This window comes from Podospora pseudocomata, chromosome 4 (assembly GCF_035222375.1).
Source record: "Podospora pseudocomata strain CBS 415.72m chromosome 4, whole genome shotgun sequence".
Lineage (NCBI taxonomy): Eukaryota > Fungi > Ascomycota > Sordariomycetes > Sordariales > Podosporaceae > Podospora > Podospora pseudocomata.
Genome location: NC_085888.1, coordinates 1,722,333 through 1,748,689, shown reverse-complemented (window position 1 = coordinate 1,748,689; position 26,357 = coordinate 1,722,333). Strand labels below are relative to the sequence as shown.

At 54.4% G+C, this 26,357-nt stretch overlaps 6 protein-coding genes and 1 non-coding gene across 7 annotated transcripts; 4 read left to right on the top strand and 3 right to left on the bottom strand.

Moving 5' to 3' along the window:
* The first annotated feature begins 615 nt into the window (after positions 1-615).
* On the top strand, positions 616-7,126 carry QC762_409540 (uncharacterized protein). The gene is made up of 2 exons (XM_062890411.1): positions 616-6,334; positions 6,391-7,126. Exons 1-2 carry the CDS (start codon positions 2,126-2,128, stop codon positions 6,733-6,735), a joined length of 4,554 nt encoding a protein of 1,517 aa, XP_062743507.1. The 5' UTR covers positions 616-2,125; the 3' UTR covers positions 6,736-7,126.
* Positions 7,127-9,508: 2,382 nt separating this feature from the next.
* QC762_409550 (uncharacterized protein) lies at positions 9,509-10,168 on the top strand (the record flags this gene model as incomplete). Its single annotated transcript, XM_062890412.1, has 3 exons — positions 9,509-9,521; positions 9,731-9,979; positions 10,155-10,168. 3 exons carry the CDS (start codon positions 9,509-9,511, stop codon positions 10,166-10,168), a joined length of 276 nt encoding a protein of 91 aa, XP_062743506.1.
* An 844-nt stretch (positions 10,169-11,012) lies between these two features.
* QC762_409560 (uncharacterized protein) lies at positions 11,013-11,936 on the bottom strand (the record flags this gene model as incomplete). Its single annotated transcript, XM_062890413.1, has 1 exon — positions 11,013-11,936. The coding sequence occupies one exon, from the start codon at positions 11,934-11,936 to the stop codon at positions 11,013-11,015; it is 924 nt and encodes a 307-aa protein (XP_062743505.1).
* Positions 11,937-12,625: 689 nt separating this feature from the next.
* QC762_409570 (uncharacterized protein) lies at positions 12,626-13,804 on the top strand (the record flags this gene model as incomplete). Its single annotated transcript, XM_062890414.1, has 1 exon — positions 12,626-13,804. The coding sequence occupies one exon, from the start codon at positions 12,626-12,628 to the stop codon at positions 13,802-13,804; it is 1,179 nt and encodes a 392-aa protein (XP_062743504.1).
* Positions 13,805-14,263: 459 nt separating this feature from the next.
* On the bottom strand, positions 14,264-20,633 carry QC762_409580 (uncharacterized protein). Its single transcript, XM_062890415.1, has 6 exons — positions 17,025-20,633; positions 16,894-16,965; positions 16,761-16,834; positions 15,207-16,702; positions 14,993-15,060; positions 14,264-14,937 (listed from the first exon to the last, which is right to left on the bottom strand). The coding sequence occupies exons 1-6, from the start codon at positions 17,101-17,103 to the stop codon at positions 14,417-14,419; spliced, it is 2,310 nt and encodes a 769-aa protein (XP_062743503.1). The 5' UTR covers positions 17,104-20,633; the 3' UTR covers positions 14,264-14,416.
* A 382-nt stretch (positions 20,634-21,015) lies between these two features.
* Positions 21,016-25,951, top strand: QC762_409590 (uncharacterized protein). The gene is made up of 5 exons (XM_062890416.1): positions 21,016-22,096; positions 22,163-22,258; positions 22,589-23,779; positions 23,832-24,775; positions 24,832-25,951. The coding sequence occupies exons 1-5, from the start codon at positions 21,981-21,983 to the stop codon at positions 25,278-25,280; spliced, it is 2,796 nt and encodes a 931-aa protein (XP_062743502.1). The 5' UTR covers positions 21,016-21,980; the 3' UTR covers positions 25,281-25,951.
* Positions 25,952-26,172: 221 nt separating this feature from the next.
* QC762_0066510 lies at positions 26,173-26,244 on the bottom strand. The gene has a single exon. It is a non-coding gene; the product is annotated as a tRNA-Thr (tRNA).
* Positions 26,245-26,357: the final 113 nt, after the last annotated feature.

Sequence of the window (26,357 nt, the reverse complement as noted above, 5' to 3'; positions counted from 1 at the left end):
ACCTTGAAGTTAATGCATAGGTTTGAAGAGGGTACACGTAAGGCTTCGAAGCCAAGACGTGAGCTCAGATATTGGAAATTAGGGGATTACATGATGGAATGAGAGAATGCCTATCAATCCAGTGATGTGTAGTAAGGATCGAGTCACAGAGAGAGTGCCGCGGCGCGGCGTATATACTCCGTTGGAGATCAAAGAAGAGATCGGGTGGCAGAGGCCCCGGGGCTGTGTTGTTCACATGTCACAAAGGGCATTGTCTCGATATATGGCCACGTTTGAGATGAATGCTACTGTTAGAGTCCTTGTTCCCATCGAAGACATTATCTGCCGAGAATAGAGGCTGCATCTGACAAAGAAATTGGTGTCCGATCAAGCCCCTGTCTTGACAGATCTTGGGCTGTTAATGCCAGATCTAACCATCGCCGCTTGGCCGTGCTCAGCTTAGCTCCGGGGTCGAGATTACGTTTTGAGCTGCAAGTGAGGCCCATCGAGAGGCCTCGTTGCAGAAAGAAAAATGCTTGTCAGGTTCAGACGAACGGGATAATCCGTTATGCCCGAGACACCACTGAAGAATTGCTCCTCTCTGCCCCTCCATGTGCCCCTCATCACCTCCCAATAGCCCCAGCCAGCCATCCCTGTGTAGCCCGGAGCATCTTGTCCACATCCCCTGTGATTGGCTGAAGGGCGAGCAGCCATGCTACGTCATGCGTCTCGGTTCTGTGTGCTAGGAAATGACGTCAATGTCAGGTAATAAACCCCTAGAGGGATGAGGATAGGGAGAGGGAGGAAGGTATTGAGGTTTCGGGGCAACTTTCTCAGGGTCTCGGGGCTGGGTTTACTACTTGATATTTATGGAATCAGACACCACCGAGCAAACGGTTTCCTGCAGGAGTTCTGGATCGAACTGTGGAGCCGATCTTCAGCGGGGCCGATGAAACAGACCCCGCTTGTTTCTTCTGGAAACCTGAATTGGGCGATTGGGAGCACACCGGGAGCTCCAAGGTGTTGTTGAAGCCAACAGCTTCACAACTGTATGTAAGAAATTGGGGGGTAGATCTGGGTTGGATGGGATGTCTCGGCAGGTACCTTACCTACTCCAAAAACCTTAGCTAGCTGCGCTATGATACGATGCAGGAAGCAACGCCGTTTTAACCGCACGAGGTGCGATGCTCACCCATGGGCCATGGACCACCATCCATCATCAGCTAGGCACTTCTGCGGGCTCTTGGAACGTCTTGGCGGAGACTATTCCATTTGATGGGACAGAGAGAGGGAAAAGTCCTCGGAAAAACATCCGCCACTGGGGGGTCCTCATTCATCTGTTCTTTTTGCGCTTACTTGCCACCCAGCGTGTCGACCGAGCCCCCAGTCCCCTCTCTCCCGTCGTCAAACACTCCTCTCTCTCCCACATCCAGCTCCCTGGGACGCACACTTGAGCGGGAGGCGCTTTCCCGGCGGGTGCCCCCTCTACACTTGTCACTAGAGCTCTAGGTTCTAGCTTCAGACCAGGCCGACACCTCGACCGTCTCCATCGGTCTTTTGCACTTGCGGCACCACATCGACACGTGAATCGCACCGCCCACGGCACCGCAACGAACCTGGCGATTGACAACAAACGACCATTTTGTCCCCTCTGTTCCCCCTAGTCCTCCTGTTACCATCCCACCGTCCTATATTCCCTCCTCCCACAGCCGACCTGATCAACATCCGACAGTGGCTCAACTGGCTGCAAACCGACCTTGGAACGATCAGAAAACCTACACTTACGTACTGTGCTCTCTTTTGCCCCGCCGCTCGCCCAAAGATCTGCAAAGCCAGGGGCCAAGATCAACCACACCACCCTGACCTGGTGTGCGACCCGCCTCTGCTCACCTGCCCGCCCTGTGATCAGGTTTTGACATCCATTTCTCAGAATCCCATCCCCCGTTGCTGGACCCTCTTAATTACGTCTCGTGAATTGGAGGGCCAAGGTGCTTCGCTTCGTAGGTCCCTCGGTCAAAGCTGCCATCCCGCACAACACAACTACACGACAAAACACACTCCGGTCTCGCTCAACAGGCCACACAGCTAGAAGGAATCTGACAAATTTTTTTGGCGACGGTATAATTGATCGAGCCGTGGTGTCTTGATGCCCGAGGGGAATGATTGTATAACTCGGTCTGCCGCGGAAGCTGGTCCTAACGACGAGGCTACTAGGTCTCGCGACGACGTCTTTCCCGGCATGGATCCAAAAGGAGGTGCCCCAGAGGATGGGAAACCGACACTTGACAGAATCGCCACCGACGTGGGCGACAAAGAGGAGGTATGCACCGAGTCATCGACAACTGGAACCACCCATGTTGACACAGGCACTTCCATCCCAAGTGAGGTTACGCAGTCGCCAACGGCCATGTCGACCGCCGTGTCATCATGGAGTGCGTCTGAAGATCGCCAGCTCGGCCAGGGGACCGCTCAGGATCCCACAGATCGCGTCTTTCCCATCCGATCCGTCATCAGTGTTGGGGAGCCTGGGCCGATGGGGAGAAAGTCGAGCGAGCAGGAACCGCGACGGAAGATGTCGCTTTCAGAGCCAGGACACACGCCAATCCCTCCGACCCCAGGTTTCAGCAATGGGAAACAACTGGAGCTACATTCGGAGCGTACTCCATTTGCACGGGGCCGGTCTGCAGTTGCGGCTTCGCTGCCTGTGACTCCGGCAGCCGCTCCGTGGTCGCCGCCCGCTCCCACTGCGCGAGAGCGTCGACAACAGACTGTGTCAGGGTCGCTCTCCAGCATTCAAGCGGACGCAGAAAGATACGGCAATCCCATGCCGCTCTCTCTGGCCGATTCATCCGACGAGGAGCAGGCCGTAACCGAAACACCGAGTCGCGCCGAGGAAACCCTATCAGAACGCAAATCCTCCATCGCCCCGTCGATTCCCGACTCACTCTACACAACTCGCTTCACGCATGTCATGACGGACGAGGGACACGCCGTCATCACGGGGCGGGACGGGAAGCTGCAGCGGTGCGAGGATGAGCCCATTCATACCCCCGGCGCGGTCCAAGGGTTTGGCATGCTTCTGACCCTGCGTGAAGACGCCGAGGGCCGGTTGCAAGTACGGCACGTCAGTGAAAACTCACAAAAAATCATTGGGTACCGACCCCAGGAGCTGTTCGCACTCGGCGATTTTCTGGATATCCTCAGCGACGAGCAGGCCGATAATCTGCTGGACCATGTCGACTTCATTAGAGACGAGGATGCAGATCCAGCAACCAACGGTCCCGAGGTCTTCAGTCTGTCTCTCCGCCCGCCAAATCATGACAAGTCTGTCAAGCTGTGGTGTGCCATTCACACTAACCCGGCACATCCCAATCTCATCGTGTGCGAATTTGAGTTGGACAATGACCTTCAAAATCCATTACGCCCTGTCGATGAAGACACGCTTAATCTGCCAGAGGATACACTGCAGTCGAACCCGACCTTGGAAGAGCTCACCGAGTCCACCGAGATTCTGAGCAAACCGTTGCGGGTGTTGAGGAGCGCGCGAAAGCGTAGGGGAGAGGCCGGTGCCATGCAGGTGTTCGACATTATGAGCCAAGTACAGGAACAGCTCGCCAACGCGCCAAACCTAGAGATCTTTCTGAAAATTCTGGTGGGCATCGTCAAAGAGTTGACAGGTTTTCATCGCGTCATGATTTACCAGTTCGATTCCATGTTTAACGGCAAGGTGGTCACGGAGCTTGTCGACCCAGCACTCACCAGGGATCTGTACAAGGGACTGCATTTTCCTGCCTCTGACATTCCGAAACAGGCGCGTGAACTGTACAAGCTCAACAAAGTTCGCCTTCTCTATGATCGAGACCTCGAAACGGCCAGAATTGTGTGCCGGTCAACAGAGGACCTCGAAGTGCCCCTGGACATGACCCATTCCTATCTCCGGGCCATGTCACCAATTCATCTCAAATACCTCGCCAACATGGCTGTTCGCTCCTCCATGTCGATATCGATTAATGCCTTTGGCGACCTGTGGGGGCTGATTGCCTGCCACTCGTATGGCCCCAAGGGCATGCGAGTCTCGTTTCCCATCAGGAAGATGTGCCGGCTGGTCGGTGACACAGTTTCGCGCAACATTGAACGCCTCTCCTACGCATCGCGTCTGCAAGCTCGCAAACTGATCAATACGGTGCCCACCGAACACAACCCGTCGGGCTACATCATTGCCTCCTCCGACGACTTGCTCAAGCTCTTCGATGCCGATTTTGGAATGCTTTCTATTCGAGAAGAGACCAAGATTCTAGGAAAGGTTGAGCATTCTCAGGAGGCCCTGGCAATGCTCGAGTATCTCCGGCTTCGGAAATTCACCTCCGTCCTCACCACGCAAGACGTCAAGGTTGACTTTCCCGATTTGCATTACCCACCCGGGTTTCAGGTCATCGCTGGCCTGCTATACGTCCCCTTGAGTGTCGGCGGCAATGATTTCATCGTTTTCTTCCGGAAGGGCCAGGTCAAGGAAGTCAAGTGGGCGGGAAATCCGTACGAGAAAACCTTTAAAGAAGGGACAGAGGCCTACCTCCAGCCGCGGACGAGTTTCAAGGTGTGGAACGAGACCGTGGTGGGCAAGAGCCGAGACTGGTCTGAGGAACAGGTCGAGACGGCCGCAGTGCTGTGCTTGGTCTACGGCAAGTTCATCGAGGTCTGGCGGCAGAAGGAGGCGGCGCTGCAGAGCAGCCGGCTCACAAGACTCTTGCTGGCAAACTCGGCCCACGAAGTGCGCACGCCGCTCAACGCCATCATTAACTACCTCGAGATCGCGCTGGAAGGCTCCCTGGATCAGGAAACCAGAGACAATCTGTCACGTTCCCACTCGGCGTCAAAGTCGTTGATTTATGTCATCAATGACCTGCTGGATCTCACCAAAACCGAGGAGGGCCAGGAGCTCGTCAAGGACGAGATTTTTGACCTGCCAGCCTGCGTCCGGGAAGGGACGGAGCCCTTCAAAAACGACGCCAGGCGGAAGGGCATCGAATACGAGTTCATCGAGCATCCTGGGCTTCCAAAGTTCGTGTATGGGGACCAACGTCGCGTCCGACAGGCAGTTGCCAACGTGACAGCGAATGCCGTGCAGCACACATCGGCCGGTCATGTCAGGGTCGAGCTGTACCTGGCCGAACTCCTTGAGCGTCGAGTTCGGGTCGAGATCGTGGTGCAGGACACGGGCTCGGGTATGAGCAATACCCAGCTCGATGCCTTGTTTAGAGATCTCGAACAAGTCTCTACGGATGAGGGTGACGATATGTTCAGTCCGCTCGAGGGCGCCCGCGACAAGGAAAAGCCGGAAAAGGACAGAACTCTTGGGTTGGGGCTGGCAGTAGTGGCGCGTATCTTGCGAAACATGGACGGCCAACTTCGGCTCAAATCTGAGCCGGGCAAAGGATCTCGCTTTGTTATGCAGTTGCCGTTTGAGCTTCCCGAGGATGCCGCCTCGGCAGACGGGACAGCGACAGCCTCGGGTGCCCTGTCAGAGACTTCCAGAACTGGATCCGTCGCGGCAGCGTCGACACCTCGACCCACCGACGGAGAGGTCATCGTCGTCAACAGGGGAAGCGGCGGATCCATCCATACCAACCAGTCGATATCAGCAAAGAAAAGCTTTGATGACTCCAAAAGCACGCACAGCCACCGTAGCATAGCCAGCAAGAGCAGTGCCAAGAGTGGGATGAGCGACGCCGAACGGTTAATCGATGCTATCCAAACACCCATCACCTGGGGCGAGTTGGACCCTGAATTAGCCAAACGACGACGGAGCTCCCGAGGCGCATATTACAATCCACCAGCACCAGGTACCAAAGACGGCCATGCAACACGCTCTCTGAGCCCTACAAGGCGGGTCAGGCCATCTGAACCTACTCGGTCAGGCTCTTCTCCCACCAACATCAAACAGCAGTCACAACCTCTCACCGAACCCCCTGCCTCTCACGAAAGCCCACCGGGAGTGCGGTTCATCAACGACTCCAGGACCCCGCTGAAACCTGTACGCATACCAGACGAGTACCACGACAAGCCATCGCTGCCTCAGCAGAGCGAGACGTCGGGTATCCTCTTTGAAATACCGCCCACCCCTGACGTTCGAGAGAACACTCGGGAGGTTGCCGCCTCGACGAGTGCGGGCGAGGTTGTTGCCACGCCAGGCTTGGAAGTCCTCGTTGCCGAGGACGATCCGATCAACCTCAAGGTTTTGAGGAAGCGGTTGGAAAAGGCTGGGCACAAGGTTTCCCATGCGCTGAACGGCGAAGATTGCGCGACAATGTATGGGGAGAAACCTAGGGGCTATGATGTGGTGCTCATGGATATGCAGGTATGTTTCTCTCTCTCATCTTGCCTTGGTCGCAACCCTTTGCTAATAACGAGCAGATGCCCATCGTGGACGGCCTTACTAGCACCAAGATGATCAGGACATTCGAGACATCGAGCAGCCGACCCCAGCCCCCCGAACTGTCCGCCATTGCACAGAACCATGGGAGAATACCAATCATTGCGGTCTCGGCGAGCTTGGTGGAGAGGGAAAAGGACACGTATGTTGATGCGGGATTTGACGGGTGGATTCTGAAGCCCATCGACTTCAAGAGGTTGGAGGAGCTGTTGAAGGGGATTGTGGATGATGGGGTGAGGGAGAGGGCGTTGTATGTGCCGGGAGAGTGGGAAAGGGGGGGCTGGTTTGCTGCGAGGAGTGGGCAGCAGGAGGCGATGGTGAATTAGGGGGTCACTACTGCCAAGAGTAGAAGGGGGAGTGGGTACTTTGTCTGGGATTGAGAAAGGTTACGACTGGTGGGATAAGGGGTGTGCTCGGAAGAACGATGTTGTTTGTTGTGTGACCTGAATCATGAGACCTGCTGCCACACTTGGAGGGTAGAAGAACAACGTTTGGAACAGTCCTGGCTTTAGAGGAGGGGAGCGGGAAGCGAGGCGTTTTTTCTTTTGTGTGTGTGTGTGTCTGTTTCGAGGATGGGTCACAATAAAGAAGGGGGGAAGGAGTTGGGAAGGATGAAATTGGATTGGGGCTGTTGATTTTGCCCGATTCAAAAGGCTGATGATACCATTCATATATATTAGCTGATTAAAACCATAAACCTATTACCTACCTATGTGGCCGTGTCTTGTCCAAGAATCTGGGGTTAGTGAAGATTGTCGGAAGATAAAACTGCGGATGCAGTGTAGACACTTGGGCTCTTAGATGACAACTTTACGGTGTGGAAAGTAAGACTGTTGGTTACGGCTGTTGATGCTCGTTCAATCCCCATCTCCTAAATGTTTCCTTCTCCACTAGGACCTTAACTATATCACGTCTCTGAAGTCGTATGCTCTCCCTACCCATTGTTTTGTCCCCTCTGAAACTTTCACATCCCAACATACCGTCTTCGGTACCTCTCAGCTCCTTCCCTCCTCATCATCAGGGCACCGCAAGACAGCGGGCAAAACCCCGATTATTTTTCGGCCGGCAGCGGCCTGGACATTCGATATTTTCCGCCTTCTCCCATCTCCATCTCCACGGCCTTGGCTCTGGATTCATCCATCTTTGTCAACTCTATCGGCTCCTCCCCGAACCGGGCGGCGTCAAGTTTTTTTTTTTTTTTTTTTTTTTTTTTGTTCGGGGATGAGTTTTCTTTCTGTGGTGGTTGGTTTATTCGTTGAAACGTGAATGGGAAGAGAGGTAGACTCTTTGCAGAGTCATTTCCAAGCTGCTGGGAGGTGGTGAGTGCCTGTTTGTTTGCCCCTGAGAGGGGGGTGTGATTCATTGTATTGTTGTAGGCTTGGAAGGATGCAACGAGTTGTGTCATGTTGCTAGCATAATCCATAATCAGGTATTCTTGGGGGGGGGGAGTAAGACGGTGAAGAGGCAATTCATCAAGGGAAGGGAATCTATGATACCCAGCAGACACGTATTTGACCTGACAGTCAGAAGGATGACTGAGAGCTGAAGAGAATACCAGTACTCTCTCTCCTCGTGTTTGGGATCTGTCACAGCCTCCCTCCTTTCTGTACCTGTAGCAGCAAACTTCATTGAGTCCTAAAAAGTGAACTGACTGACGTATGCAGGATGCATGACAGCTGCAGTTCTGAACACGACAGAGAGCTATGACTTGATGTCAAGGCGGTGCGGTGCCTCCTCCTCCTCAAACAAAATATTGTCAAAGAAAAACGCGTCCCAACACGAACACGGGCGGCAATCAATTAAACTCGAAACACCACCAACCCAACCAATCCCATCGCCCCAAACCACCCCAAGGTGGGGGCGGACAAGGGGGATTATGCTTATCCCTCACACTGGAACTTGGCTTTGGCAGCTTTGCCCCCCGTTTCAGAATATCAGCGGTCTGGACCACCGGCAGAAGCTGGACCCCTTCTGCAGCATCAGGACCCCGAAGGGTGCTGCTATTCATGCTTGATATAGATAGATAGAGAGAGAGAGAGAGAGAGAGAGAGAGAAAGGGAATATCATGTTAACCGCCTGTCATCCTAATATTTGGCAATCTAATATCACCTGCGCCCGCCGTTGAAGTTGCAGTTGCATCGAGATCGTCGCTAGCCCGTCGCATCCAAAAGGCAAGGCTTCGTATTTTCGTGGGATGCATTTTGACATTTCGCTTAGGCCTTTTATGGTACCTTTTTGTGATTCCGTCACCAGGGATTTTGTGGTTGTAATCTGCATGCTAATGAACATTGAAGCCTTCCCTATGACAAACCACATTTTGCATCATTGTCCACCTGGGTGTCGTGACCCTCCTGTTCAACAAAAAATATCAATGTGTGTGTGTGTGTGTGTGTGTGAGAGAGAGAGAGAGAGAAAGAGAGAGACAGGCCATCCATGGGAACCCATGTCTGCCCGATTGCGGGGAAAGTGGATTTTCCTCTTCACAGATGTGGTGGAAGCTTTTGGCCTGTCTCAGATTGTGGCATGTGTACAACTGAACAGAGAGAACCCGGAGCTGTGAATTGGCTGTCAAACTTGTCCCCGCGCCCTGCCTTCATCAGATAGGTGCATTGGGGGGTTGGTGCCACAGACCCGGGTGATTCTTCAAGGTCCTAGTAGGCAGACATACCAAAGCAGGTCCGGAACTTGATAGAACCTGACGGCCTGGTTGACGGGGGGTATCCTATTGTTGTTATATGTGTGGTGGTGGTTGTGGTTGTCTGATGAGGCGCGGCGGCGCGGGCCACGATGATCCGCTTTTTTAAGGGTCACACCCGCCTCACATAATAAACCTTGACATTACTCTCCAGCCGCCTTTTCCCCCTTTTCTTCCTTCTTTCCTTCTCTTCCTCTCCTCCCAGCTTGCTGCGACCACGGAAGTTTCTCTGTTCCACTGCTTCTTCTTCTTCTTCTTCTTCTTCTTCTTCTTCTTCTTCTCTCCTCTCTTCCACACACGAGCACGACAACGCCCCAGCCAGCTTTGCGACAACGCAGCAGCTTTCCTTCATCTTCAACAACTGGACCAACATTGTTAGCTGATACCCATCAACCACCGCCATCATGCCTGGAATCCGTAAGTTTCCCTATCACATTGGCTTTATCTCCTCGATCATCCATCGCGACGGCCCTGCATGTCCCCCTCGGCCATTTTGATGGCGTTGCCTCGTGTGCGACTATGCTCGGAAGCAATGTGTCGCGTCGGACAAGGCAAGAGAAGCGAGAAGCGAGAAGCGGCTGGAAAAGAGGAATATCGTGAGCTAACCGCTTTTGGCGCATAAACAGCATTCGGCGCTCTCGACAACCTGAAGGGCAAGCTCAAGGCTGCCTTCAAGAGCCGGGCCGAGAAGAAGGCGAAGAAGGACGCGGAGAAGGCCAAGAAGGACGAGGCGGCCCCGGCGGCCCCGGCTGCTGCTACTGGTGAGAGCAGCACTGCTGCTCCCGCCGCGGCCGCTGGTACCGCTGCCACTGCTGGTACCGAGGCCACCAAGACCGAGACGGCCCCTGCGGCTGCCCCTGTTGAGACTCCGGCTGGTGAGTTGTGTCTGGTTTCGGAAGTCAGGGGAACCTTGGAAAAATACTAACAAATGATAGCTGCTACTGAAGCTGCTACTGAAGCTGCTCCCGCTGCTGCTGCCGAGGAGAAGAAGGAGGAGGCTCCCGCCCCAGCTGGTTCGTATCTTTGTGACGGCAGAAAGAAAAACAAAAGTTGAGATGTGCTAACATTAAGGTTTAGCTGCCCCCGCTGCTGAGACCACCGCCGCGGCTGCTGCTCCGACAGCTGCCACCGAGCCGACCCCCGCTCCTGCTCCGGCCCCAGTCGCTGCCGAGCCGGCTCCTGCTCCCGCCGTGGAGACCCCTGCTCCCGCTCCCGCTCCCGCTCCGGCTGTCGAGGAGAAGAAGAAGGAGGAGGCGGCTGCTGCTCCGGCTGTCGAGGCCACTCCTGCCTCGGCTGCTGCTCCTGCTGCGGCTACCACCACCACTACTGCCTAAGCGCCCCTCACCCCCGCTTCCATAACGAAACGAACGAAGTCGACGGCATAACGAAATACGAAAATGACCATGGCTTTGGTTGCGCGGGAAGCTTGGCGATATTGAGTCGAGTTGGGTTGAATCTGTTGTTCCTTTTTTTTTCTCTTTTTTCTTTCTTTTTTTTGTGTTGCGGGGCGCTTTTGTTGCTTGGGAAAGGGAAACCAACGGTAATGAATTGCCGAACGAGATACCAATTGCTTTTTTTGTTGTTTTTATACTTTTGCTGTTGAAGCAAGGAGGGAGGGGAACTGGGTAGCTGAGACGGTTATGTGTGTGTGCTGCTTCGATACCCCCCACCTGCCGGCCGTTAATAATGAATGAGATGGAGTTGGCGTGAGAGCCGCCGCGGTTTTCTCGAAGTGATTCTAGAGGAGCCAAAAGAGCAGCTGTGCGTATTCCATGGTTGGCACATCTTGCTGAATCACAGACTGAAGTCCAAAAAAACAGCCGTCCGAGCAGCTCATTCTCATAGTTCGAGAAACTAGGGGCGATATCCATACGCTGCACTTAAAAAAACTAGATATATCCCTCCTTTTCAGCCGACAAGCGAGTAGCCAACCTCTCCAGCAGCCCTCCCCATCTCAACCAACCTCCTCCTCATCCCCTCCGCCGTCTTCCTTTCTTCCCCCTCCCCCAAACAAGAAAAATCGGCCCGCTCAACCCAGCTCCCGACCCCGTGCTGCAGCACATTCCTCGCCCGCTTCTTCATCCCCTCCCCCCCCCCATCCGCCCTCCCAACCGATCCGTGAAGCGTCATCCGTTGCTTACCCCCCGAATACACCCCCCGATGGAGGATGTTGTTATCGTAAAACACCAAATCCCCCGCCTTCAGCTCCACCACCACTTGCCCCTCCAAATCACCCCCATGAGGATCAGCCTCTCGCTCCGCTGCCGTCCGCGGCCGTGAATGCGACCCCGGCACCAAAACCAAACTGCTGTCGTCATACAACGGCAAATTCCACTGCGTGTGAGAGTACACCTCCCCCGGTTTACACACCCTTTCCCGTTCCTCCTCCTCCGTCGCCGAGGCGGGAATGTCGTCCCTATGCCAGGAGAGCTCGAACCCTTTCCCGTCGCTGGGCCCACACAGCAGGTTGAACAGTTCCATTACCAGGCCGTCAGGCGGAGGGAGGGAGAGGATTTCCCGGGAGAGGGAGAGCAGCGCGGGGGAGAAGTAGAGCTTGACAAAAGCCTCGCGTTGGGAGGGGGGGAGGGGGAGGGAAGGGTGGAGGAGGTGTTGGACGCCCCAGATGCCGGCCGAGTGCGGGACTAGGGAGGGGTCCCAGGGGGGGAATTGTTTGCCTGTGGTGCGGACGTGGGGCCATTGGCCGGCAGAGGAGAGGGAGATGAGAGTGGATGAGGCGGTGCGGAGGGCGGAGAGGGTGGAGGGGGGTAGGAAGGAGGGGATTATCACGTAGCCGTGGGTTGTTAGCCGGGCTAGGGGGGAGGGGTTGGTCATGGTGAGGATGGGAGAGGCGAACAGTGATTGGAAAAGGGGTGGGATAGCAGGGATGGGGTTGTCAAGTGGGATGGATGGGTGAGGATGCGGGTTAGGTGAGGTTAGAAAGCAGGGTTGGAGATGCGCGGGGGAGGCTGGGGGTTGGGGAAGTTCTTAAGAAGAGAAAGTGTGGGGTAGGTAACGCGCGATGATGCAGGACGAGAATTGCTTGTCAGGAAATGTTCAAAGAAAGAAGGAAAGAGAGAAAAGCTTATTGTGCGGGACTATCCGGGGGCTGTTTGGGGTAGTTTCTGGGGAAGATCCACGCACAAAAGATCCTCGACGGGGCGTACGTATGTATGCTTCAAGGGTGGCTTTCCCATGGCTGCGGTGCTACCCTGAAGCATCCAGTGTCTTCACTTTGATGAAGCACATAGATTTGTAGCTCGACATCTCTGGTCGGTGATGGTAAAGGAGGGGCAAGTGTTATAGACGACATAATCCAATTAAAGAAGAGGCACGTGCTTTCGCGACACAGAACACAGAACACGGGCACTGCCATGACATCCCCGCTCGTCTGGAATATTCCTCGGATCGCGAACGTCATTGAGCAACCGTCACAAAGATCAGCTCTTGTTTGGAGAGGAATTGACTCCTAGATCGATTGGCCCTCACAACCCTCATTTGGTTCTTTCTCAAATCATTTCAGAATGGTCGGCCGAAAACGCAAATCTGCCCCTGCTGCCGCAGTGGAAGAGCCAGTATCAACGTCAAGGCCCCAGCGCGCAGCTTCATCATCCACAGGCAAAACCAGCAAATACTTTGACCCCTCCCCTTCAGACTCCGAATCACCAGACCCCCTCGCCAAAGCCAAGCCAACCGTCCCGAAAAGACGCGGCAGAGGCCGTCCAGCAAAGAAAGCCAAGAAGCAGCTCGAACCTGAATCTGATCCAGACGACGACAACGAGTTCAAAGACAACCCCCAAGAGGAAGCCAAACCAGACTCAGACTCCGACTCCGACGCCCCCCCAAAAGTGACATACACCCCCCTCCCCACCCTCCGCCCCGAAGGCACCACCCCCTACCGTCCCCACGCCCTCCACCCCAACACCCTCCTCTTCCTCTCGGACCTCAAAGCCAACAACAAGCGCTCCTGGCTCAAGCTCCACGACAAGGAGTACCGCCGCGCTCTCGCCGACTGGGAGTCTTACGTCACCTGCTTGACCGAAAAAATTACCTCGCTCGACCCTACCGTGCCTGAGCTCCCTTTTAAGGACGTCAACTTTAGAATTTACCGGGATGTTCGTTTCAGTAACGACCCCACACCTTACAAGCCTCACTTCTCGGCTGCGTTCAGCAGGACAGGTCGTAAGGGCCCCTATGCGTGTTATTATGTTCACGTGGAACCTGATGGGAACAGTTTTGTGGGTGGGGGGCTGTGGCATCCTGATGGGGCCGCTTTGGGGAGGCTGAGGGCTAGTGTTGATGAGCGGCCTGATCGATGGAGGAGGGCGCTCACCGAACCGGCATTTAGGCGGATTTTCCTCCTGCAAGGGGAAAAGAAGGGCAGGGGAAAGGGGAAGAAAAATCGGGAAGAGGAGGAACAAGACGCAATGGCGGCGTACGCCGAGATGAACAGAGGAAACGCGCTCAAGACCAGGCCGAAGGGGTTTCATCCCGAGCATAGGGATATGCGGCTGCTCAAGTTGAGAAATCATACTGTTTGGAAGAAGGTGGATGATGGGGTTTGGACGAGGGAGGGGGGCTTGGAGGGGGAGGTGATGGATATAGTGGGGGGGATGGTTGGGTTTGTGACGCATTTGAACCGGATTGTGATGCCTGATCCGGGGGATGAGGATGATAGTGAGGTCGAAGAGGAGGAGGAGTGAGTTTTGCTGGAGGGTCGGTTGGGAAAGCAACTGGCTCTGGGTTTGTTGTCTGTATACTATTGTCACGGCACCAAAGCGAAGCTCAGAGGAGAACAGGGTGTGGGGCTTGGGAGGAGAGCGCCGCTTCGGCTGTATTTAGACACCGCTTCGTAGGAGCTTTGCTCCCCTTTTCCTTTCCCTCGCGCAATAACAAGACACTTACCCTAGTCCTTGGTCGGCACTGTGACAACTATTTCATTTTATTTATTTATTTATTTATTATTCTTATTTATTTATTTATTGATTTATTTTTTATTTTTATTTGACGTTATTTTTTTTTTTAATATTTATTTTTTCGCTGCTTGAGTTGCTGTTCCGGATATTTTTCGGCTGGTTACTTAGCAGAATACCCAGCTTGATACACGCGCAGCTTACTGTTTTTGGTTTCTGTCACTTTTGTTCTACAAGCAGAATCAGGGTTGGGAAAAGTCAGCATGATGTATTCCAATTTATGTCATCCAACTCCAGCATCAACATCAAACTTACCTCCCACCCCCAGCTCCAGTGTTGAAAATCTACCTCACTTGACCAACCCCTCGACCCCTAAACCCCCCTACATGATCTCTATGCAAACTAAGCCCTATAAACCCCAACATTACTCGCAAAAGTGTTCCTGTTCTCCGCCCACCCACTGCCCCCCACCATCCCCCCATCCCTCGTCACCATCTCCCTCGTCCCGATCGTGTTGAGGTTATAAACCGCCACATTCTCCGCCCTCCCCTCCACGCTCGTGATCCTCTGCTGGCACGTCTGCCCCGCATCAAACGTGCTGCAAGCCGTGGAGTAATTATCAAAGAAAGAATACAACCCCGCCCCGTAAACCAACACATTCCTGCTGCTCATCACCCTCAATCCCCACGCCGCCGGGCAGTTCCCCGCGATCCCCACACACTGAGCGCGGTAGTCGGGGTCGGAGTACTTCGCCACGGGCGGGAACGGAACAAGGGAGTTGGGAACGGGAGCGAAATAGGGCGACTCGGTCTGGATCTGGCCGAGGAAGATGTCCGAGGTGGAGGTGAGCTGGTATTGGTAGAGGACGTGGTGTTCTGAGCCTGTCCCCCAGAGCCAGAGGGGGCCGGTGGTGGATTCGATTACTTTTTTGTTGTCAGCAACACACAATCCAACAGCGTATAGATGAGGAGACCTTACGCAGTCCACGACCAGTATAAATCGTAATCTGGGTGTTCAACTGCTCATCGATATCGTGATCCGCCGTCCTATCATCATCGCCATCTCAGTCAGCATTTCATCGCCCCTTGACGGTAGGAAGGTGGGTAGGTAGGTAGGTAGGTAGGTAGGTAGGTAGGTAGGTAGGTAGGTAGGTAGGTAGGTAGGTAGGTAGGTGGGTGGGGTGTGTGCTCACCACAGCCAAACATTCTCCATGTACAACCCCCTCGCCCCCTTGGTGACATGCATCGCCATGAACGCCACAACACAGTTCCGATCGACACTCCCATTCCCCGGCTTCTTCAAACACTGCCCAATCTGCTGCTGTGTGCCCGTAAACCCCCCAATCCGCACGTGCACATCCCACATGCCACTCGGCTGGCCCCCATTGGTGGCAAGGTTATACTCTATACAAATCGCCCCAGCCTGCGCATTCTGCGTGGCGACGATGAAATCACTCAGCTCGACATACCCCTGTTGACCAGACGTCGTCCCCACCTGAACAACAGGCCGGGGGTTGCTCATGTCGTTAAAGTAACCACCAGAAGATAAAATAACAGGGTAGGCCTCCCCGACGATCTTGGCAGAGGGGGGGATGACGATGGTGGAAGTGACGCGGTAGAGGCCGTGGTCGAGAAGCAAAATCTTGTTTTGGGCAACGGCCGTGTTGATTGCGTTTTGGAGAGCGGATGTGTCGTCGGCTGCCGCGTCGCCTCTGGCGCCAAAGGCGCGGACCGAGAGGAACGACGAGGCGGGGACGGATTCGTATTGGGGTTTGGACCGGACGTAGTACCGCCCGTCGGAGGTCAGGAGGGAGGCAGGGCGTGGGTTGGGGTTGATCGGTCCCGAGAAACGGGGGGCGTTGGTGCCGCGGTCGAGGAGGTGGCCTAGGGCCCAGGCTGGGATCGTGGTTGAGCCTGATGTGCCGCCGAGCATGGTCCCGCTTGGGCCTTGGACTGCGACGGCGACGTTGTTGAGTTGGATGTTCTCGATGACGAGACTTCCCCCAGTTGGGGGGTTGGCGGAGGGTGTCCAGGCCGTCTTGATGGCGACCGGGGTGTTGCTGAAGGTGCTGTCAAAGAGGGTGACGGAGCCAACGTTGATGTTGCTTGGACCGCCGGCAGAAAGGTCAAGACCGACACCGCAGTTGTTTATGAACAGCCCATGGTATGTCCAGCCCCAGTTCCAGATCTGGATGATGGCCGTCTTGCAATTGTTGAATTTCATGTTCCGCATCGTGTATTGCTGGTTGCCCATGCTGGCACCGGTAGCGCCGCCGTTGAAAGTGAGATCGGCCATCATGCCTCCGCTACCCTCCTCGATAAACAGACCAACGTGGACGACGTCGGGCGTGGATGGCATGTTGAACACGATGTTCTGCAGACTGGTCGCCTGAGAGGTAGGCCAGTGCATGCCTGTTGCTGCCCTCCCCGGGGCGATGGCAGTGGTGTCGATGACAAAGTTGCGGACCTGGCGGAAGAAGACATTGACCGCCTTCCAGTTGAGAACCTCGGTGTAGTACGGGTTGCCGTCGATCAGCCCGAACCCCTGGAAGTTGGCCGTGGCCTTGAGGGTAGGTGGAGCGGAAGCATCGCCGACAAGATGGGTGAAGTATGCTGGCAGGATCGAGGAAGAGATGAGGTAGGTGCCTGCCGGGAAGTAAACGATTGCAGGAGTTGTGGTAGTGGATGCCTTTCTTGTGTGTTAGCATTGCTTCCTCGGAGCGTAGGCCCGCAACAGTTCGACATACACATCCCCTGTTGCAAGGATTCCCAGCATTGATGGCAGCATTGATAGCAGCAGTATCGTCAGTTATTCCATCACCTGTTGTTAACAACACGAATTAGCTTTCCGTCTCTTCTAGCAACTTCAAGATGTCTTACCCCTGGCGCCATAGTCCCTCACATTGCGGAAGACTGGATAGTTTGGCTGAGCAAACGGCGCAATGCCTCGATCTGCCTCGCACGTTAGCAGCCGTCCTCAACCTGATCAGAACAGATAAAGAGAAGCTCACGAGGAATATCTCCAAGCCAAAAAGCCTGCACCGCTGAAGCAACAGTGGCAACAGCCACCAACAACGAGCTGGAACGCATGACAAGCAACAACACCTATCGTCCGCCGGTGCGTGGAGGAGAAGCGGAAAAGAAAAGTATGTCCTGCCCTTACTTCCGACTGACTTTTGTATGTGTCCGCAGAGGCTGAGTGCCGTGGTTGACAAAAGTGAAACCTTGTTTCTCGTCATTCCCCGGTTGGCCAGTCTCAGGGGTAATCATACCTTCAGCATTCCGGGGAGCCGGGACAAGACACAACAACCTGGCCTTGCTGAGCCCGTGAAACAAAACACCAACGCACACGTGCATGGTTCTGAGATGGTGGGGAGGAGGAGAAAGTGACGATGTTGTGTTCCAATACCAAAGCCCTCGGGGCCAGCCACCTCAGCCATGGATGGATGGTGACGACGCTAGTCAATGCCACACGGTTCCGGGCAAAAGCAACATGTGTCTGTGATTTTCCGTGTAGTTTGTTCCCGAGTGCCCCTCGATGACCGTCTCATGTAACCATCACCTCCGGCAAGCCAAGCTTCAGTCCTGCCATCAACTGAGATGTGAGGTTACCGCCAGGCCACCGCCCGACCCCGAATGAACACGTACGCGGGCGCCATACCGGTGTATATCCCAAAAACAACCATCAACCCCGATTATGTCTTGCGATTGATGTCTGAGGAACTTTGATACTGGCACTTGTTCCATCGAAGGGAGCATGAACGAAGTCAAATCATTGGACGAAATTCCTGGCCATGATCCGGCCCGTCGTCGGTTGCTCCGCCCGCATTACCCGAGTACATAATCGATACTCCCGCGTGAACAAGCCATTTTCGATTGCTGAGCATGTTTCCATGTTTCTTCATGAAAGAAACAGAGGTAAAAAGCGATAGCTCACTCGAGTACGGCATGCCTCACGGCTGAGGGTGTTGGGAATAACGGCAGGTGAGCGAGCTCAAAGGCATCCTGTGATGTTGGTCCGTCTCGATCCAGATGCAGTCTCCTCGGGACTTCCCAAGACAAGGCGCGGCAAAATGCGGAAAGAAGCGAATGGTCTGGGGTTAAGAAATGGATATGATGGGAGACGTTCAACTAGATGAAGGGGTCAACTACAACCCCTGGGCCGGGCCGCAGCATTTGATTCGCTCGGCCGGCCGAACTTCCCAGCTAGAGACGAAGGTGAATGCAAGAAATAAGGCCGGATACTACCAGCCAGAAGGCCCCGGGTGACCTGAACAGACATGTGGGGAGTCGATCAAAAACCCCTTCTCGAGAGCTAAGGAGTTCTGTTCTGGTTACGTCTGACCTGTCCAGGTAGCTTACCAAGTTAGTAAGGTAGCACGATGTGTAGGTAAAGTTACTTGGGAGTGTTACACCAAATGATCACTACCTGTCAGCTTTTGCTGCAAAAAGATTCCTGCAGAGTAGGAGGTGTAGATGCCCAAATGACCTCGATGATCTCCTGAGACAGGAAATCTCAGGTTCGCGGCGGGAATAGGTCCAGTGGCTTTGTCATCCCCCACTGTTACGGACCGTCGTCGGCGTATTTTTTTTTATTTTTATTTTTCAGCCTGAGGCTCACATTTCGATCCGAGGCTCTGCGACATTTTCACATGGCTCTTTCTTGCTTAGCAAAATGCTCATGGACGATGAGGTTATCGGCCGAAGCCTTCTCCCCTCCTCGTCCGGAGATCATCCAGCTGTCTTAACCAGAGATACTTGCAAACCCGTGGTCATTGCAGGACTAATGTCTCCTGATAATCCAAACGAACCGAGCAACAGGCCGTGGGTGCTGAATAGCCATGTTGGGCTTGTTGAAATCCTGGGTAGTCAACGACATATGACGAGTCCAGCTTCGGATAACCCTAATCGCATCCCCAGATCAGGCTTGCCGCGTGACGGAAGTAAACACCGAGATGTATGCATCATCTCATCTATGGGAAGAGGGGGAATGTGGTCAGGCCGTCCCGAGATGGTGTTGTGCGTGATGTTGACTCCATTGCATAGGTCGGTAGTTAGCGTGCTTCCCCGCCCCCCTCTCTCTCTCTCTCTCTCTCTCTCTCTCTCTCTCTCTCTCTCTCTCTCTCTCTCTCCATGAGCTTGGGCATCAACCTATGATCAACGAGCACCCCTTCAGGCCCTGGATGCCGAGCAAGCCGTGAGGGAAAGAGGAGGTCTGTGTTCTCACAGGTGTCACACGCTCTGAGAAGGGGCTGTTTTATCATGGATACACCACCAGTGAGGCCGGGAAGCTATCATCCACCTGGCGATATTCGGCTCACGACCGGCGGCGGCAGGCAGACAGTCTTAGACCTCCAGACGCAGTGCATTTTGCCTATTTTCAAAGACGCAGGCGACATATTGGATGCGATAGTAGGCTCAATACCTGGGGAAGACGTCGGGTGTAGGCGAGGTGTTACTATCGGTGCAGATTCCCCATGCTTCTCCAACCCACACACGCCGCGTACACTTTTTGTTGCCGCCGTCAAGATAGTCCAGTACGTAGTCTGTCCAGGTATCTATACTCACATGCGTCTTGCTGATCTGAACCTCTTGAACCTGCCGCCCCTGGCTGCTCCAGCTGTTCGGCGCGGTCAAGGTCCGGGACGGGCAACCGGCCATATCATAATGTCCAGGAGTTTTCAGGGTCGGAAGAAAGGATGTTTTTCGTTGTTAACAAAGAGAGGCCAATGACGAGATGAGCGACGGTATTTCATGTTCCGCACCACAATCAGACGTGAAGGGCGAAGGGCGGTGAAGTTGATGAGGGCTTCATCCCGCCAGGCCAGGCACGTCCAAGTTTCTCTCCCGTTTCTCCGCATTTTGCGAGCGGATTTCGCGGGGCCCCGCACTAATAATCCGGAGCGAACAGGGGGGTTGAATTCTCCAAGCGTTTTCCCCAAAGTGGCGCCCGCCTCCACACCTCCAACACCTGCTGACGTCGAGACTAAGGTACTCCGCGTTTGTGAACGTTGGGATCCTCCGAGAGAGATTTGTTTGGGGATCTTGGGATATCATGTGAAAGTTGACTTGATGATTCTCGTGTTCGAGATAGTTCGCCATACCTTGGTATGTCTCTGTCGTTTAGCAGCTCCGCTGGATCTACAATCCTGACTTAGACATCCTCACGACCCCGGACAAGACTGGTAAAGTTTGAGCTCCGAAAACTGACCAGCAGGAGGTTGGAAAACGGTTCCTCGGTTCCGTGGCTTTCAGATGTTTGGTGCTTTGGTTGAGATGCACCCCGCTTTCTAGTGTAACACCCACAGAGCTCGGCTCTTTCCCCCGTCGATGGTACCGTCAATGGGACTGTCATGATGCGCTTTGTTGCGGGTGGTTCGCTGCAAGATGACCAGGCAAAGCCTGCTTTCATCGACAAGACTGGGAACAGGGCAGCGGTTCGTTGGGAAAGATTGACGTAGGCATAATGCAGAGTTCGAGTCCGGAGAGAAGGAGGTCTGAGCCCTGGGAGACGCGACAGAAAAGAGACTGAAAAGCAATGATACAAAGAGTATCGACAAATAAGAACGATGGGAATACCGGTGTGTTATCCTCAATAGATCCCCTCAGCTGTGTTCGAGAACAGTTTTTTTGGGGGTGGATTGGGTGAGAAGATGAGATGAGATGGCGTCGCGGGGCTACCACGGGTCAGAAATCTTGGCAGCTGTTGAATGCGGAGATGGGAGAGAGCACAGACCACTCGGTGCACCAAACACCCACATTTCCCCAGATTTCTCTTTGAGTCCCGCAAAACAACTTCCAGCTGGGCTGAAAGGTGCCGTCATCCTGAGCAATCAGCTACCTAGGTACTCATGCTATCTGTAGCTGTTAGGTGGCTGTATCTATCTGTAGATAAGCATTGAGGTGGCTAGCTATAGCTGAAATCATGCCATGTCATGTACTGTCAATTCCCATCAGATGCTGCTTTGACATGTCCACCTAGTGTAGGTCATCTCTGTCACAGACGGTTGGAGCCCAGAAAAGGGAAGCTGGTCGCGCCGCCGCCGTTCTCCTCTTTGCGGCTTCTCTTTGCAGCTCCTCTTTGCAGCTCCTCCCCACACTCCGTTTCTTCCGACTGCCGAAGTCCCTCTTTTTCCCCGCCTCCGCGTTTTGTTGGCGCTGGAAACGCACCTCTCCCGCCCCCCTGCCTCGCTTGTTGCTTGTGTGCCTGGACCTGATCTTCCATCGTTGTTTGTGTCTTTTTTCTCCGCTTCTGTGTCTCTCTCCACGTCTCTCCATCTCACTCAGGAGACCTTACCCATCCATCCATCCATCCATCCATCCATCCATCCAAACCCTCCAAGCAGCTACAGCAATCTTGACATTCACCTTTATCCAATCCAGGATTGCGCCACAGGAGGAGGAGAAACGGTACACCCACGAGCGAGTCAGGCCCACCGCTCCCGCACACCGTCTCAGTTCCCAGTTCGACTTCTCGCCCACCCCCGCAATCTCTGCGGAACTGTTTCCTTGTCGTCATCTGACGTCGGGCTGCTCCAAGGCCTGCTTTATCTTTGAAGATTGAAGCGTGGTGATTTCTCAGGGATCAGAGAGGGGTGACGTCCAGCCAGCAAGCAAGCAACCGGTCAGGATTCAGGGGAGAGCATCTGGCTGATATCCTACCGACACCACACAACACACAAGCAACAGGACCAAGCATGTCTTGTGCTGCTTGATCCAGATCCAGATCCAGATCCAGATCCAGATCCGGCCAACACATTCCTGTCCCTCCCCTCACGCCGACACAGACACGGCACCGGCACCCCGCAAACCTCGCCGTCTAATTATTTGGCCCCAGCTCCCCCTTCCCACCGCCCCCCTCTTCTTCCCCCTTTCCCCCTCCCCCACACTCTCCAGCCTTTGTGGCTTTCTCCTCCCTCTCCACCGGGCCTGCTGTATACAGTACAAGCTGTCTGTACCTTCACGCCATGCGCCCCCTACAATCCATCGAGACTCCCGCCCCAGCCACTGCCGACGAGAATGGGGAAACCCGGCAGCAGAAGCCCAAGACGCTGCCGTGCAAGTACTGTAGCAAATGCTTCAGGTCGGTACCGCTCTACCTGGGACCTAACAAGTGTCGCATATTGACTTACGTTACCTTCTGTATTAGGCGCGTGGAACATGTTCAGAGGCACGAAAGGACTCACACCAAGGAAAAGCCCTTTTCCTGCGAGTGGCCTAGGTGTGGAAAGCACTTTGGACGACGGTAAGCTGCTCACTATCTTTTATCCCACTATTCAGGACCCCTCAGTGTGGCTGCTTGGTAGCTTCTGCTGGGCCGCTGTCCTGGTGACCTCGCTCGTATGCTTCTGTTGCCGCAACTGCATGCATTTGGCGCGCGTGGGACGTGGGTTCACACTACCCCCCTCAGCACCCCCATGCCCCATGCCCCATGCCCCATGCCCCATGCTCCATGCCCTATGCCCTTCAGGTCACCTCCCAGTCTCAACATCACCGCATCGTGTCTGCCCCGTCGGCGTCGCACCGACCTGCCTCCCGTCTTCGAGAAAGCATAGCATACTGACATGGACATCAGAGATTTGCTCTCCCGTCACCATAAGCTTGTCCATTCCAACGAGGCGGCTAGCAACAGAGATGGCGGTGGCCACAGACCGCGGAAGCCCTCGACGGCGGGCGCTGGCATGGGACCTGTTGATGACCATGGTGATGTCAAGATGCTCGGTATGCAACCGCAACCGCAGCAGCAGCAGCAGCAGCAACCGCAACCACCACCGCATCAAATGTATCGACAGGAAGTCTTGCAGCCTACCGTTGTCTCGCCGATCGCCCCTGACCCGCGCATGTCAGCACGGGCGCCAGCCTGCAATCTCGACCTCTTATCTGACGCAGCTACGCATCTTGCTTCGGCCGGCGAAGTCAGCAACATGCAGCCATCCATGATGTCCGGCATCTCGGACCACCAGCCGCCTCCGCCGCCGCTTGCTCCGGTGAAAACGTATCACGACAGTAACCCTTACGGGGATCGTGTTCGGGAGCAGGACCCGGGTGTCATGTCGGGTGTATACCAGACCCAGCCGGCCCCTTTTGAGGATTACAATTTGTTTTTGGATGATTATGGGACGCAGCATTTCCTCCCACCAGGGCTCGAAATGGACCAAGGTTTCGGATCGTGGTCTCGTCTAGGGGGCGACATGCGTGGGCCGTCGAAGCCTGCTTCTGCCTTCCCGTCTCGATTCCCGTCACTGCAGCCTGATGCCCGAGATCCAAATGACGGTTCAAGGATGCATGAAGATGGGATGCAGGCTCCCAACTGGAGAATTGCCGGAGCGAATCATATCGCCGTCAAAAACAGGCTGGATGAGTTTTCGTCGGTGCTTCCCAACGACTTTGTGTTTCCATCTCGACATACTCTCAACAGGTTTCTCGACGGATACATCAGTGGGTTCCACGAACACCTACCTTTTCTCCATTTACCAAGCCTGGCACCCATAGATTTGGCACCCGAGCTCTTGCTGGCCGTCCTTGCGGTGGGAGCTCAGTATCGTTTTGAAACAAACCGCGGCCATGCCCTGTGGTATGCTGCAAAGGCTGTGGCCCTGGAACAGATTCGCCGAAGACATAGCCATGAGGTACATGGATTGCTTCCGACGCCAGCCGCCTACAGCCCGCACTCAACTCGACCCTCCCCAAGCTCCGGTTTCAGGCACTCGTTTCCGTCAGTACATCAAGACCGCCCCATGACTCAGGAGACGCACAGAGAGCCTTAGTAATGATCCCTTCCCTGCATCTGGTCTGAAGTTTGCTAACAAACACTCCAGTTCTCCAAACACTCCACACGCCCGTCTTGAGACCATCCAAGCTATCCTTTTGCTGTTTTCGGTTGGGCTCTGGGGCCCCAAAGCCATCCTCCAGGAAGCCCTTGGCTTGCAGAGCCAACTCGCTGTGCTAGTCCGGGAGGAGGGACTGGTCGCGGAGTCTAACCAACAGACAGTTGACCACGAGACCTGGGTCCGACATGAATCGGCCACTCGCACGAAGCTTGTCGCATTTTGCTTCTTCAATCTCTGCAGCATCGCTTACAACACCCCGCCAATGTTACTAACATCCGATGTTCACCTCTTCCTGCCCAGCCCGTCTCGACTATGGAGGGCAGAGACAAGCTGGCAGTGGCAAGAAGCACGCCAGACCTGCCAATTTGTCGACATCACCCTGCAAGACGCGTTTATGAGGCTTCTCAACCGCTCGTCTCAAGTTCCACCTCCACCGCTTACCTCGCTCGGAAACTATGTTCTCATCCACGCTCTCATTCAGCATATCTTCCTTCTCAAGCAGACATCGTTTACCAGCCTCTCGCCATACGACTTTCGACGGGGGATGAAGCCGGAAGACGTCGAAGACGTTACTCACGCTTTGCGGGTGTGGCAGACCGGAGTAGAGCAGCATCGGCAGATCAGAACGAACGAATCAGGAGGACCGGCATCGGCAGACAACTTTTCTGGCGGACCAGTGGCTTTCAACTCGGCAGCGCTGTTGAGGCTAGCGTACATCAGGCTTTACACCGACCTGAGCCCCAGCCGGAGTCTGGAGACGAGGGATCATGTTTTGATTGCGTCAGCGTTCAGTGACGCACCGCTGTTGGTGAGAAACAAGAGGCTGAACGGAGCGGTGGTACCGGCTGTGCATGCGCTGGCCCATTTGGTGAAGGTAGGGGTGAACTATGTGGCGAGGACGAAGAGTTTGGAGTGGAGTATGCAGCATTCTTGTAGGTGTTTCTTCGGTTTGACTCTGATATGAAGTGGTACTAACCGAGTGGAATAGTGTGCAACCTCGAATGCGCCATCCTTCTTTCCAAGTGGCTCTTGACGCTCTCCGCCATAGGCCCGGCCGACCAACCTCTGTCAGTGGAGGAGAAACATGTTTTGGACATGGTTTGCCGGATGCTCGACGAGACAGAATTCGCCGTGCCGATTGATCCTTCGTTGGGTGGCGGGAATGGAGGAGCTTCGTCGTCGGCTAATCACCACGGCGGGGGCCATCACCAGTCCCGTTCGATCGACATGAATGCTTCTGCTTCGACGGATAGCACAAAGCTTCGACAGCTAGCTTGTGCGGTAGTGAGGCTGTGGGCGGAAACGTTCAAGGGGGCGCATATCTTTGAGATTTTGAGGATTATGGCGGCAGGGCTGGACGGGTATGGGGATCTGATTGAGAAACCGAGGGATCGGACACCGTTGGGAAAGTTTGTGGGTGGTCAGGGCTTGGGGTGAGAGGATAGGAGGGGTGGATGAGTGTTGAAGGGACGCCACGTTGGTGGTTAACTAGGAGGAAGCCGCCCGTTGGAGGAGGCGAAGCCGAGCCGGGTCTGTCAGATTTCCAACAACGACGCATTTACCGGTAATGTGGAAGTCGAGAAATGGTTGAATGTGGCCAAGCTGGATGGCGACGAGATATCGGGCCCTATCGCCCTCCATGGCACGACCTTTTTGGCATTGCTGCTACACCGTCTTTGCCTAGTGGAAGGGGGCATGCTAGAGCCGGTTGTGGAGGGCTTTTGGCAGGGAGTAAACGGACTTGGTTGATGCCGATTCGGGAGAAGGCGAGAATTGTGAAGACGTGGGAGAGATGACAGGGAACAATGGCTTGGTGTAGTGCGGGAGCTTGCTGAGTTGTTGATACCACTGCTGTTGTTTCGAGGAGACTGACATTCGAATCGCGATGGCTAATGGGCATATGCCTGTTTGTCGTTCAAGCATTTTGCACACATATCCATCCTATTATCTATATACCATGAATTCAAATCTTGGGAAGACGCATTTTGTTACATTCCGACTGAGAAGGCCGAGGCTCAACCAAGCTGGGAAATCCACTGGGCTGGTTGTCAATCCTATCCTGATCGATGACATTACGGAGATGCCCTTCTTCAGTCAGTTGCAATTTTTGCTCACCACCCTTGTGCTTTGTCCTTCCAGGGTGAGTTCCCCACCACAGACACCAAAACCATCAAACTGACAAACAGCAAAAACAACAACAACAATAACAACAAGGTGATTCCTTTACCTGTTCTCTTACGATTGTCTGTTCGAACAACGAAAAATTTTTTTGGCACCAGCAGATAGGGGTAACTGCCGGAGAGGGTCTTCATTAAATCACCAAACAAAAGCCCGCATGGCTCAGTGGTAGAGCGCATCACTAGTAATGATGAGGTCGTCAGTTCGATTCTGGCTGTGGGCATCATAACTCCGTCCTGTTACTGGGAAGTCACACATTTCTTTTGCCCAGAATAACAATTGTTCTGATCAATTTTACCACCCCTTCTTTTTTGTTCCTTTATATAGCATAACACT

What these genes read in the sequence shown, in the direction of transcription:
- QC762_409540 (XM_062890411.1), top strand. Translation starts at nt 2,126, where the DNA reads ATGCCCGAGGGGAATGATTGTATAACTCGGTCTGCCGCGGAAGCTGGT. An exon ending in TGGTGCTCATGGATATGCAG is followed by an intron (nt 6,335 to 6,390) that starts GTATGTTTCTCT and finishes AATAACGAGCAG; the next exon opens with ATGCCCATCGTGGACGGCCT.
- QC762_409580 (XM_062890415.1), bottom strand. Translation starts at nt 17,103, where the DNA reads ATGCGTTCCAGCTCGTTGTTGGTGGCTGTTGCCACTGTTGCTTCAGCG. An exon ending in TTGGCTTGGAGATATTCCTC is followed by an intron (nt 16,966 to 17,024) that starts GTGAGCTTCTCT and finishes CGTGCGAGGCAG; the next exon opens with ATCGAGGCATTGCGCCGTTT. An exon ending in ATGGAGAATGTTTGGCTGTG is followed by an intron (nt 15,061 to 15,206) that starts GTGAGCACACAC and finishes CGATGATGATAG; the next exon opens with GACGGCGGATCACGATATCG.
- QC762_409590 (XM_062890416.1), top strand. Translation starts at nt 21,981, where the DNA reads ATGCGCCCCCTACAATCCATCGAGACTCCCGCCCCAGCCACTGCCGAC. An exon ending in GAGACGCACAGAGAGCCTTA is followed by an intron (nt 23,780 to 23,831) that starts GTAATGATCCCT and finishes CAAACACTCCAG; the next exon opens with TTCTCCAAACACTCCACACG. An exon ending in GTGGAGTATGCAGCATTCTT is followed by an intron (nt 24,776 to 24,831) that starts GTAGGTGTTTCT and finishes CGAGTGGAATAG; the next exon opens with TGTGCAACCTCGAATGCGCC.